Here is a 14016-nt window from a genome sequence, read left to right on the forward strand (position 1 = left end):
TTCACTGTTCATTATTTTATCAGACAGTGATAATTGTAGTTAATATTTTCTTAGTAGTGTCTCTGAGAGTTTATTTATACTGTTAATAATCTGAGCAGCTGTAATGGTGCTGGCTGCCAGAGCTGTAGCCTTTTAGAAGCACTCTAGTGTAGCAATGATATGATGGTAATAGAAATCCCAGGAGAAAATTATCTTTTCAAAGCAGATGGGGCTAATTCACTCCCTTTCACACGTGTTCACGTTCTCTTGTCTCTTTCTCACACTAGCATGGGTGGGTGCACGTGAGCATATGTAGACACACACATACACACAAATAGCTGTAAAGTCCCCACTTCCACCTCCCCCGGGCAGGGAAGTCACATATCAAGCTGGAAATGCCATCATTTTTCTATGTGGAAAGTATTTCTAGGGCTCCTAGGGCAGGTGGCATTTTCTACCCCTTGCTTTCTGGGTAAATCTTAAAAATCTCGTGTATGAAGCGGAAAGGGGGAAGTCAATTCCTGGGGGACAGTTCAGAGCAGGGCATGGGGTTATGGCTGTGCTGGGATGCCACTGCCTGTCCTTCCCGTCCTTCCCTGCCTTCAACCACTTTGCCGCAGGGTGCTCCTGCTGAGCCTGCACTCCTTTAGGGACTAAAAGAACCATTTAACTTTGCTCACAGCAGATAGGACATCTCAGCAAGAAGGCAAATGCCTCCAATTTTTGTTTTGGTGGGATTTATGGAGCCTAGCTAACCTTTTGGGCCACAACAGGAGAAGTTAACTGCTCCTTGTGGAGGACGAGAGGGAACCAAATTTGCCAGCTCAGCAGTGGCTGGTTCTCCTTGCAAACCCACTTTGCTGAGCTGAGCGGACGTCATTGATTAAATGTGGATGCCAAGCAGTGGAACAAAAGCCACCATAATCATCAGATCTGTTGTAGCTCTGCAAGAACAAAAACAAGGTGAACACAGAAAAATTGCGTGTCCAAATACCGGAAATTAAAAGGCAAGGCGGGGGAGGAGGGGAAGGAAAACTGGAACAAATGCTGCATTTGGCAGGTTTTGTTTTAAAAATACGATGCCTGCAGGAAGCTGGGATATTTATACAGGGTTTCAGCATACCAGTTGATAATTATAATTGCCTGGTTACCTCGTGAAACACAATAGTAAAGTCTTTGACTTTCAGTTCCTTCCACAGTCCAGCCAAAGCATCTCTGGATTTTAAATGTTACAGTATTTGCTGGGCTGCGCTTTCTGCTACCCTGGCGTAAGGATGCCAGTGATTTTATGTGCTGTGCCGTGCCGGTGTGTGGTCACAGGCAGCTCTGGAAGCGCTGGTATCGTCAGCCCTGTGAAAATCACAGCAGAGCATCTGTGAGCTGCATTGGATGTTGTCCAGCCCTATCTCCTGAGCCTGCCTCTTCTCCAGCTCCTTTGTCTTCCGATTCAGTTCTCTTAGAGTGCAGCCTTGTGTTTTCCTAAATCATATCTAACAGAGCCTGTTTCTTCCTCTCCTACGCTATGCAAAGTATGATAGTAGGGCTTGTAATGAGATGCCTTGCTGTGAAGTATTCCTTGTTTTTATAAAGTAATTACAGTGTATTTAATGCACTGTGTATTTAATACACTGTATTATATAGTTTATTCACATAAATAAATTCTGCTGTGCTTGGGAAAGAGGAGTCTTCATGTAATTTATGGGTCTTTGTAATTTTTCGGTATTGTTGTGTTTGCTTGTATATTAATTGCAGCTTTGGAAACTCTGAACCATTCCTCTAAGCACCCTGTGAATTAGCAAATTTCTACATGTGTCTTCTTTTCCCACCTATTTTGATATTTCCTAATGTAACTTGGAGGCTTCTAGAGTTTCTCTTTTCATTCTAGAAGTTCTTAAACTGCTTTTTGTTTTCCCTTTTTCTCCCCACTTTGGCTGATGATATGCGCCTAAACAGATCTTTCTTCTCTTGCAATTTATATTCTGTGGAAGCTTTCCCACTCCTTCCTTCCCCCTCCTCACCACTCAACACTTTCTTTTTTTTTTCTTTTTTAATCTGAGGGTCAGTTTAGTTTTCTTTTGCAAAATACAGGATTGATTTTAATTTTAAATTACAGCTTGCAGTTTAATTCTGATGATGCTCTTGGGTTAAAATCTGTTTGTTTCTGCTCGTTTCTTCCCCACCAGTTTCAGCATGGCTTGCACAGGCACCAGGGAGAGAAGGGAGCATTTCTGCTGAGCCACCTTCCTGTGTCATCCTTCGTTACTGTGTTCCAGGTTTCTTAAGGTGCAAGTTGCCTTGGAAAAACAAATGTATTGCAAACTGCCAGATATCACAGCTGTATTTCCCTTTGCTTTGTCTTCCAGTTCATGCCTAAGTGTTTAAACTGCTAATTAGTGCCACTGGTTTTTATGTGTTCTTTGTTGATTCAGTCATGTCGTAGCCAGGTTGTTACTTGGGAGATAAAGTTATTTGAAGCATCCTTGTCTCAAATTTTCTTTCCAACACCTCCACCCAGAGTTGGACCTGAGCAGCCTGAAAGTTTTCCTCCATGCTTTTGTCACCTATGCTTGCCTGCAGGTACTCTCTTGGCCATGATTTTGAATTGTCTGTGTTCTCCAGTTACGCCCTGGGCAGCCTCTAACATCAACAACATACCCCAAAACACGTAATTAGCTAGGAAAAATTTGTCTCTTTCTGCTGAAGTTCATTAAGGTATTTTCTCCAAACAGTGGCACTTCAACTGTCATTCCTCCAGTTTGATGCATAGTATTACAGGCAGTATTCTCTTCATGATTTAATAAACTTGTGTTTGACTTCAGTACAAGTTACTGAGTGAGGTTTTAAAATAAGGGCTCTGACAGGTATCACGTTGCAGGTTTCCTTGCAGGGGTGTAAGAAGTTCCCCCCCTCCAGTCTGAGAACTGTTTTGCCGAGGGTGTTGCACTGTAGTGGGGTGGCAGAGAGAGGTGTGCCCTGGTGCCAGCATGGCTGCCCCACCGGCAGCCCCTTGCCTCCACACAGACCTGCCTCCCTTGGCTGCTGAGCTTCCCATGCCGAGCTGTGGCCTGGAGGAGTGGCCATGCAGGTGAATGTTCCCTTGTGCTCAGCAAACTGCTGCGGGTGGTAAAAGCCAGAGCTGCCCAATGGGGTGTATCAGGGGATGTCTGCCAGAGACTGATGGTTGGAGTAGATGTGATCCACGTGGTGCATCCCTGCTATGGAGAAGCACTGGATCTTCCAGTCCTGTGGCCTTTCGGTTTTGCAAGCATATTCATCTGTGTTTGGTAAAGATGGCTTCTGTTTCCTGCACTAAAATGTGTTGGCAGCAAAGTATTGAGGCTTATGCCTGGTGATTTCTGCCTTCCTTCTCAATAAATAGTGTATTTTCTGAAAGTTGTGGCAAATTCAGCAAATTAATTTCCCCTTAAAATTTTCAGGGATGGGAAGGATGCTGAAAACACCCAGGGCTGCTGTCAGGATTTCCAAAAGTAAATTCTTCATTCTGATTTGAAACCAATCTCACTTTCCAAAGAGCAAAAGAATTTCAGTTGGACTTCAAGAACTCTAAAATTAAATGAAACTTGAAGTCGTGGATTGAGATAAGCATTACAGTTTGATCAGAGATACTTTATTTCTGCTTTTATTTCTCTGAATTTATTTTTTTTTATTTCTTAGATGTCTTCTGGTTCTGTCTCCCCATTCGGTTAATCTGACATTATTGGCCCCAGGCTTAGGGGCCACAATTTTTGAGAACACTTTGAAGTTGGGGCCATTACTGCAGGGAATTCGATTTGGAAAGACGCCAGCTATGCGGGTGCTTTAATTCTCGTGCTCCACCCGTGAGTCACGTGCGGTCGAACGCTGACATAATTAATAAAATGAGTGTCAATCTGCCAGCTGTTTATGCCATCTTTATGGCACTTGCCCCACCATCAGCACAGCCCTGAGGAGAAGGACTTGGGGGTGATGGTTGACGAGAAGCTCAACATGAGCTGGCAATGTGCGCTTGCAGCCCAGAAGACCAACCATATCCTGGGCTGATCAAAAGCAGCATGGCCAGCAGGTTGAGGGAGGTGATTCTGCCCCTTTACTCCGCTCTCATGAGACCCCACCTGCAGTACTGCATTCAGCTCTGGGGCCCCCAACATAAGATGGACATGGAGCTGTTGGAATGAGTCCAGAGGAGGGCCACGAAGATGATCAGAGGGCTGGAGCACCTCTTCTATGAAGACCGGCTGAGAGAGTTGGGGCTCTTCAGCCTGGAGAAGAGAAGGCTCCGGGGACACCTTACAGCAGCCTTCCAGTACCTGAAGGGGGCCTACGAGAAAGCTGGAGAGGGACTTTTTACAAGGGCAAGTAGTGATAGGACGAGGGGTAACCGTTTTAAACTGAAAGAGGGTAGATTTAGATTAGATCTTAGGAAGAAATTCTTTACTGTGAGGGTAGTGAGACACTGGAACAGGTTGCCTGGAGAAGTTGTGGCTGCCCTCTCCCTGGCAGTGTTCAAGGCCAGATTGGATGGGGCTTTGAGCAACCTGGTCTAGTGGAGGCTGTCCCTGCCTGTGGCAGGGGGGTTGGAACTAGATGATCTTTAAGGTCCCTTCCAACCCAAACCATTCTATGATTCTATGATTGTAAGTGCTCTGCCGTTTATCATGTCTTATCATGTCTTCTGCGTGTTCCCACCCTGTGTAAAAGCATCACGGTTTCAAAACAATTCCTGACTGTGTGCAAGCTTACTTTATGCACATAGAGAGAGAAACAGGGATGCCTAGTGCCGTTGATTTTGCACATGCAACTGACCTGTTTGAGCCTGGTAATATATTTGAATCTTTTAGAGAGTTTTCCAAAACCAAATAAGCTCAAGCTAGGAAAACCAGGATCTGCCAGGCTTCACCATCCCAAGTAAAAATAACTTAAGTAAATAACCAGGAAGACTCTTAACTCTTAATGGAGTAACAGCTTTGGTGACTGATTTTGGTTATCAGATTACACTCTGAAAATAACTTCTGCGCTATACTTGCAATTGGCTGTAAGAGAAAAAGAATACAGTGTGTGCTAATTTTAGCAAATAAGATTAGAGTTAATATTTAATCCCAGAGACCTTCTTCAGGCTGTGGAAAAAAAATAGCAGCAGTTAACTGTCACTAATCTTATCTCCTATTTCTCGCATGTGTTTGATTATATAAGTTGTAGTGTTAGGAACACGCTGGCTGAGTGAGAAGTTAGTAGTTTGTTTGCTACATACTTGGGCTTATTAGACAAGCTTCAGTGCTGAGATGGATTTAAAAGGTCTCCGCACATGCCTTTAGACTGCACTAGCAGCACTAAAATGTTAACAAAATGGGTACCACAGTAGGCCTGCTACAAAACAATCTGCGAATAACGGATTGATTTGGGGTTCTGCAAGAAACGGTCATATTTCTTCTATGTTTCTGTGCAGTTGTTTTAAATTAATATTTAGATTGGGATTAGATATTCAGCATGTGAAATTTGATTCAATTTTCCTTTCTTCCTTCCCTGCAAAATGGCTTAATAATTAAATCGATTTTTGGAGATCAGAGATGAGGGGTTTCTAACTCTTTCTAGGTGCCTGGTGATGAATTTAACCGGAAAATCAAAATACTAAAAATATAATCCATAATCCTACAAGCAGCTTGCATGCTTCACAGAAAACCCATCAGTACTCCTATTGTCTTCAGCAAGACTACTCAAATGCATAAAGATAATAATCTATGCTGTGCTGCTCCATCAGGACTTCTGCGTTCTCAGTGGGTCTGAAGGTCTGACCATCTAATTTACCCCCAGTTCGGTGGGATTTATCAACTAATGTTCTGCAGATCTCATTGTATCCCTGGAGGGCAGGAGGGGGCTCTGCCCTCCCACGCTGCCACTGGTGAGCTTGTTCTTTGACATGCCCCAGGTATGCTTTATTTGAAAAGGAACAGTTGCATATACAGTCGCTGTTGAACTTCAGTGCTGTTTTATAGAAGGTCATTGGCACTGTGCCCTTATTAACACAGAAATTAGGGCTGGAAAAGCCTGCCAAACTATCAAAGCCCACCTCGCCAGATCAAGGTTGTCCTCAGACATAAAGTATCCATCATCTTCCCTGGAAAGCCTTCCAAGATGGCACTGAATTCGCTGTTAGGTTAAGAGTCATGAAAAAGACCCTACGTTTTTCATTTCTTCAGTTTCTTCTCGCTGCAATTGGCAGTAGCACCCCATGGCAAACTAGGCAATTCTTCTCTGTTCTTGATGTTAGTATGCATCAAATTACTGTAAATATTCTCTTGCTCCATTTTAGATATTGCCTTGCCAAGTTTTACATTCCTACATGTTTACAGTGATCTTTCCTTGCCCTTAATCACTTTTCCCCTCTTTAAACTGAACTCAGATTTGCTAGCATTTTTCAGGGGTTGACCTTCCCCGCTCCAGATGCAGCTTTTCATATAGATGCCATTTGGAGCAGGGTTACCAGACATCCATGTTTCCTTTGGAAATAACCTTCCCCCCACCCCCCATAAGAAATACTGTCTGTGCAGAATTGGAGGATTTTGTCTATTTGTCTGGGATTTTGAGACATCTGGGAGTCTGGGCAGCCAGCTAATGAGCATACGCTGATGAACTCTGCAGCGCACAGCGAGTCCAGCCCATCCACAGAAATGTCAGACCTCTGCATGTGCTCTGAGGCCACGTCCTGTGTGTTCAAAACAGCGCGGAGGCCTCCACAGCATGCTTGATCGGCCGTCATGGAGGAGACCCGATACAACGGGAAGCCAGAGAGAGTTCACCCAGGGTGCTCTATCTCCCGTGGTGCCTGTGGGTGTGCGTACAACTACATTTAAAATAGAATTCCTACCCTAGAAGTCCCTTATGGAAATACGATGTTCCTAACGCGGAAGTGAGCTAACCCTCCTCCTAATTTTAGAATAGTGTGTGCCCAGTACTAGAAAAACGCTGTGCTAAAAACATGCTATATTTGCATCTGTAATGCCACCTTCTTTACTAGTATTTCTTATTGCTGACTCTCGTCTCAGCTTCTTATTCTCCCATCTGACAGTGATCAATATTATTTTCCTTGAATTAGCCAGTTTTTCATTAATCATATAATACCAATCAAAAAAGAAGGGAAGAGAGTATAACAATGATCCAGCTTTTTCTCCAGAAGTAAGAAGCATTGTCTGGAATGCATCGAGGAAATATAATGAGAGGTGATGGAGGAAAATAAGGGAAGGAAGATTTCCTCACAAGGAGGTTTTAAGTAGAGTCTGGCAATGATCTCCCAAAGGAAGTAGTGGAAGTCTGGTCAATTAAATCAATTAAAACTAACCAGAGTATTGCACTCCACAGGACTCTGTAAGGAGAAAAGCAGTGTTGAACTCAACTAGAATAGATTTCACATGCTTATTTTCTGCAGGGCTGCTGTCTGTGTTTTGCTGGTAAATTCAACATGGCTAACGCTGATTAACAACTCTTTTGACAGTGATTATATCATTGCATTATCTCTAGCCTGTCCCTCAGTGTCATAAACTCATGAGGGCATGGACATACAAAACACGTCCCCTGGCTTGGCTAGCTCAATCTGAAAGACAAGCGGCAGATAAAGGGCTGGAGAACTTTCTTTTCTTTCACCTTAGCAGTGGTCAGGCTTGTTATTGCCACAACACTAAATTGAGCCCTCCATACCACGTGCTGAGCGTGGTGTAACTGTGGCAGCATGGCAGAGGCAGGAGCTGGACGTGGACCCCTGGTGCTTGATCTCTTTGATTGCTGTAGAGCAAGAAGATGTGCCAGATGGCTTAGGCAGGGCTGCAGTACCCATGTCCTCTGTGTGCTAGGTGTGCAGAAGGGTTTTAATGCATACAAGACCAGCTGGGGACAGCAGCAAGACAAAATAAAGTGACTCATCCTTAGACTTGGCAGGGTGTTTGACATGTTTCAAGTACACAAGAGAAGTCCTCTCCTGGCCTGTCTTGAAAGATAAGGGAAAGCAAGCCTCCAAGAAGCTGAGATCTTTGCTTTGCTTTTCTTGTCTGTGTGGGCATTGTTGTTTTATATGTACGTTTTACCTTTTCTCTGCCTGGTATTCTTGCAGCCACTCAACTCCATTTAAACAATAGAAATGAGTAGGAATTGGAATAAGGCAAATGATCGAAGGACAGGGAAGCAGAGACTTGGCATATGAGCTTGGACAAGGTGCCCAGTGGTGGTTCCCACAAATTGACCTGCCTACTTGAACATTAATTTACATGGAAAATAAGGTTTGAAAGCAAACAAATCTTGGACATATGGCATCTTATTTACAGGAGGGGAAAAAAATAAACTGAGATTGCTGCTGGCATGTGTTATACCCATCCAGCAATGGTCTCTCTCACATGTAAATAGAGACTGTTATATCAGAGAAATTATCTGTTTCCTTCTGCAAACGCAGATCAACTTGGTTTCACTAACTTTTTTCACTGGGGTGCATCAGTCAGGTCAAATCATTTTGAAAGACTGTTCTTACCTTTTCCTACAGAAATGCATGTGTGATGGTAATACACGTAGCTTCAAAGCCTTTTCTTTCCCAATGTGCAGTGCTCACAGCCACACTCCAGCGCCTTGATTCCAGCCTTATTGCCAGAATGCATCAGATGCAGGCGGTCCCAAAGCTGGTGGGGCTGAGGCAGGGGACCCACCACGGGAGCCAAATCAATATTTAGACAGCTTCAGGCAACAGAGATTGTGCTGGCTTTCACGCTTGGCAGCAAGCTTTGCATCCATTTGTTACCAGAGTTATTGTTTGTGCAGTTTCAAGCATTGGCACTTGAGAGATTCTTCCCTGAGGGCAATGACAAGCACTGAGTGCTTGAAAAGAAACTTTCCCCCTCTGGATCTGAAGATTGTGAGAGTGGGGAAAGTTGTGTCACCAGGTGAGATCTCGTAAGGAGGTCAAGGCGCATGTTTGACCAGCATTTTCATCATCCTTCACTTGAGGCATCTGCCGAGCATCGTGGGGAGCCCAAGTCTCAGTCTCAGGCTCTGCTTCTGATACATCCAGCGCAGAACAGCTGTAACAGCTGCCTTGCTGCTGTTTGTTGTCACGGTGGTTTATTGGGAGGAAAAACCTGAGTCAGCGTGGGAGACAGCCTTGCTGTGGTGTGGTGTGAGTCAGCCCGAGGCTCAGCAGTGTGCTTGTGCTGGGGCAGCGGACAGGCAGGTGAAACCCTGGCCCAGCACAGAAAATTATTTTAATTTGCTTTCCAGTCATCCCACCTAGTGGCCAAGTGACACAACTGCCAGGAGAGCTGGCTGTGTGCTCCAGAGTCCCTCCTCATCAAAAGGGACCCAAAAATCCCAGATGGTATTTATGGCTGGTATTTATGGCTGCTCCTACAGACCCACGCTGCTGTGGAGCTTACAAGATGTGTAGGAATATGTAAGCCCCCACACTGAAGATCTTATCAAAGAGAAACATCAGCCTGCAAGTAGCTCATTAAGTTCTCGAGCAATTTTGTTAATCATGCTGCATAGATAAAATGCAGATAGGCCTTTGGTGAGCTGATAATCTAACAAATAGGCAGAAAGTGTAACATGGATAAAGCAGAGATCAGTTTAATAGCCAGCTGTAAATCTAGGCAATTCTCTACCAGAGGCATATTGTAAAACAGGAATGTGCAAGTGTGTAAGTATGTGCATGAAAATGCGCTGTTTCTTAAAATAGCAGATACAGCAGTAGTATTATGTATGGTAAAGCTATTGGGAGCAATTTTAGAGGTGTTTTAAAATATTTTTCTCTCCATCAAAGTCTGCACCACTTGTGCTGTCTTCATAATCCAGCATCACAAGTGCAGATCTATGAATAACAAAAGCTTGTCTCTGGAAGTCGGGATTTTCTATAAAAATCTGGGAGCTCTAACACTGGTCCTCAGGCAGTGAAGGGAATTTATAGGCTTTTCATTGGGATGAACCAAAGTATTCACTCAGATTTATGCTAATCATGAATAAGACCATCACAAATTCATGGTCTGATGTCTCACTGACCTCTTGAACAGCTTCTTGCTCAGTGGAGTTAATTCAATTGGATGGACAGGGAAAAGCAGCTCACCTTCAGGGTATCCTATACCTACTGGATAGGGTATCCTTCTGAGGAGCTGGGAAATGCGAGTTTGAATCTCTAAAGCCTGGGGAAGGGACCTGTTCTCCTACTTTCTGGGTCCCTCTTCTGGAGGGGGGACTATTTTATAAACGGGGACAGCAGTGCTTCCTCTTCTGGTTTGTTTTAAAAGAAGAAACTGAGCTGGGAACACCTACCAGAGACACCTAGAGCCAGAAGGAGGTCGCAGGCTGGGCATCCCAACCTCACATATGCGTGCAGGTGTTTGGCTGCTCTGAATCCTATCTAGATGCCTTTCCTTGGTATGCAAAGCACAAGGAACTCAGATTTGTGAATACCACTTGCAAGCAAGGCAAGAAGGTGTCTTGGTGAATTGAGACTGAAGTGGCTTGCCAGGGTCATGTAGAAGGTGGCTGGTGCAATAGGAAATTGAGTTATGGTCTCCCAAATCTCACCTTACTGGCCAAACCACTGAAGTTTTCTCCTTCTTGTGGGGAAACCTTTATCCTTGATGGTGAGCCCTGATTTTGAAGCAGCCTCTAGTTGCTTCATGCAGAGTAGGAGTTTTCCAGTACCTTTGTTCCCTGCCCATTGGGGGAAAAAGTGCAACAGAAATTAGTGCCAGTGCGTTTTTGGTCAAAAAATAGACAATAGCTATAGCTTACCACGTGGCTTAGCAAGTTGTTTGATAGTTACGTGTGAAGATATCACTGTAAAAAATCTGGGGGAAGGAAGTGTTTATGTTTTAATATATGATATGTGAATGTAAAATATAGATGGTATGATGAGAAAAAAAGACTAGTAGTGGTGCCTAACTCAGACCTGGAAACAGTTGTTACTCTCTCTACAAAGAAAATGGTGGAAAATTAAGTACTGAGGTGGGACTCAGAGTGGTTTGTGTCACTTGAACTATGAATATGGATTTGTTTCCTGTTAGCTGTACCTTAGACTCACTAAAATCAGGAACAATATGAGGACAATAATCTCCATGGGATGGAGAAAAGAGCTGTGCAATCAGTACTTACCTATTATTTATTCAGCAATGGCTAGCAAAAATTTGAGAAGAAAAAAAGAAACCAGTTTGCTCTTGAAAGAGGCAGAAAGATGTTTTCTGTTGAATCTTTCTATAATATTGAATGTTTCCTTCCCAAAACACTTTTGGTATTTAAGGAGCATCTTAAACTTGAAACCGCTGTTCACCAGGGCTTCCATTGGGGCAGAAGAATCAAATTTGAATTAGTACTTTCAGGGTGGTGGGCTGCATCACGGTTAAAATAAGATCCCTCCAAGAATTAGCAGCATCCCCACCAGCCTGTTTTTTCAGTCTTTTATTAAAGCAGAGGCTTAGTTCATAGGTCTTCAAGATATTTGGTAAAAATAATGCTCAGCTCAACCTGTACAATGATGTACAAGAGCAACATAAAGGGAGCAGTGCTAGTTACCAGATGTAGCATTGTTGCTGACCTGATAAACTAATAACTGGTACTGAGCAGTGTTTATTTCTGGATGCTAGATCTGTTAGGTTATCTAACTATATAATGAACGACTTGGGATGATAGCAAGTAGTGATGGTAATCCTGACAATTTCCCTCTCTTTTTTTGCAGGTCACTGTCAGGGGATTTGGTCCATTGTTACAGTTTGCCTACACTGCTAAGCTGTTGCTCAGCAGAGAAAACATCCAGGAGGTCATCCACTGCGCTGAATTCCTGCGCATGCACAACCTGGAGGACTCCTGCTTCAGCTTCCTTCAGACGCAGCTGCTGAACAATGAAGATGGCCTGTTCCTGTGCAAAAAAGATACCACCTGTCAGCGCATGCACGATGAGGAGAATTCGGATGGAGACGAGGAGGAGACGATGGAATCGGAGACATCAAAAATATCTTGCCCAAGAGAGAGGATGCACCAAGAGCCCTTCAATTTTGAAACCACTGTTGCTGGAGCAGACAAAGGCGAAGGGATGCTGCCTGACTCTGACATGCTGAGAGACAGCAAGGACAATATGGACAAAGATGCAGTAACACGGTACCCCAGATACAAGAAATACCAGCTTGCTTGTACCAAGAATGTCTACAACACATCACACATCAGTACCTCAGGTTTTGCAAGCACATTCAGTGAAGAGAGCTCTGGAAATGGCCTCAAATCAGGACTTGCTGTGGGGCAGATAAAAAGCGAGCCTCAGAATGAAGAGAATGATGAAGAAAGCATCACACTTTGCCTGTCTGGAGATGAACCTGACATCAGGGATAAAGAAGGGGATGTTGAAATGGACAGGAAACAGCCAAGCCCCACTTGCATCGACAGGCCAAAAAGTGGGTCCTCTCCTTCTTGCTTGCGGTCTTTCTTCAACAGAACAAAAAGCATAGATTTGGTTGGCTTCCCCAGCACGTCCCAACAGCACTTTGGCAGGAGTCCAGCATGCCCTTTTGAAAAAGGGACAACTCAGGGTGACCACAAAACTGATTATGTCCCTTTCGCAGGGAACTATGGACAGTCCCATGCCATGCAGAAGGATGCTTCCAACTTCACCGTGGGATCGCCACTCAGGGGGCCCGGCTTTGAAACTCTCTGTAAGCAAGAAGGGGAACTGGACAGGAGGAGTGTTATATTCTCTTCAAACGCTTGTGACCAAGTAAACACTTCAGTGCATTCATATTCTGGTGTGAGCAGCTTGGACAAAGACCTCACTGAGACTGTGCCAAAGGGTCTGTGGGCTGGCAGTAGCCAGTCTCTCCCCAGCTCTCAGACCTATTCGCACAGTGGACTGACAGCTGATCACTTGCCGGGAAGGATGCGACCGAACACCAGCTGTCCGGTGCCAATTAAAGTTTGCCCTCGCTCTCCTCCTTTGGAAACCAGAACCAGGACCTCCAGCTCATGCTCTTCCTACTCGTATGCAGAGGACGGCAGCGGTGGCTCTCCCTGCAGTCTGCGTCTTTGTGAGCTCTCCTCTTCCCCTTGCTCCCAAGGCCCCCGATTCCTGGCGCCTGAGCACCAGGAACCTGGCGTGGTGGGGGATGGATTGTACAACCCGGTCCGAGCCCAGATTAAATGTGAGCCATCCTATGGAACAAACTCCAGCGATGAGTCTGGGTCATTCTCAGAAGCAGACAGTGAATCATGTCCTGTGCAAGACAGAGGGCATGAGGTAGGGATTTAAGTACATATATTGCAGTTGTTGTGGCCCAATTAATCGCTCCTTGATTCTCTCGGATGACTTGGCATTTCTCCAGCCCTTTCTTTGTTTATAGAGGCAAAGAGTAACTTCTGTTTATTCCCACATCAGCTGAGTGCACGTGGTTGACTTCACGTAAATAGGTCTGCTTGACCTCCGAGGTGTTTGACGCTTATCAGACTTTGGGTATGGGGCAATAGCAAACTGCTGAATGATGAGAGCGTGTTGATGTGTGATGTGCTTAGGAGTCTGCTAGCAGTGTCCTGTCCTCCTCCCTCCCTTGCCCGCGGAGCAAAGCACCGTTCCTCATGCTTAGTTTGCCGAGATGATTCCAGCTCCACTTGTTATTTCTGCTGGAGCAACCTCAGGCCATGCCTTCACTGGCACCAAGGGTCGGGTGGCCTGCACCAAGAGCCCCTGCTGTATATTGCTAACAGCCTGAGCAGAGGAGGCAGACAGAGTGGGAGGAGAAAGAGGTGTGAAATGACTTGAACAGTTGCATAGCTGGCCACCCTCAGCTGCAGGAATAGTGTTCCAGTCATCTTCCCTCTGTGTGTGTGTCACACACATAGGTGATGGCTTTTGCCTCTATTAAGTGACAACTGAGATGATGTTTCCTGCTCTAGCAGCCATTGCATAAATGGTTTTGAAGAGAAGTTATCCTTTAATTTGCAGGACTGTTAGGAAAACAGGAGGAGGACAGATTTCTGTGCAGCTCTCCCATGAGAGGGAGGAGAAGGAGGGCCAACTTTAAAACTAGA

General features: G+C 44.8%; 1 protein-coding gene across 3 annotated transcripts in view; it reads left to right on the forward strand.

Annotated features, from left to right (window-relative positions):
* BACH2 (BTB domain and CNC homolog 2) overlaps positions 1-14016 on the forward strand; it is a 199010-nt gene that overhangs the window by 165943 nt on the left and 19051 nt on the right. For all 3 annotated transcript variants that reach the window (XM_068413191.1, XM_068413199.1, XM_068413181.1), the window contains one exon: positions 11684-13228. In XM_068413191.1, coding sequence (XP_068269292.1) covers positions 11684-13228 — 1545 coding nt within the window. The remainder of the gene's footprint in view (positions 1-11683; positions 13229-14016) is intronic.

This window comes from Nyctibius grandis, chromosome 1 (assembly GCF_013368605.1).
Source record: "Nyctibius grandis isolate bNycGra1 chromosome 1, bNycGra1.pri, whole genome shotgun sequence".
NCBI lineage: Eukaryota > Metazoa > Chordata > Aves > Nyctibiiformes > Nyctibiidae > Nyctibius > Nyctibius grandis.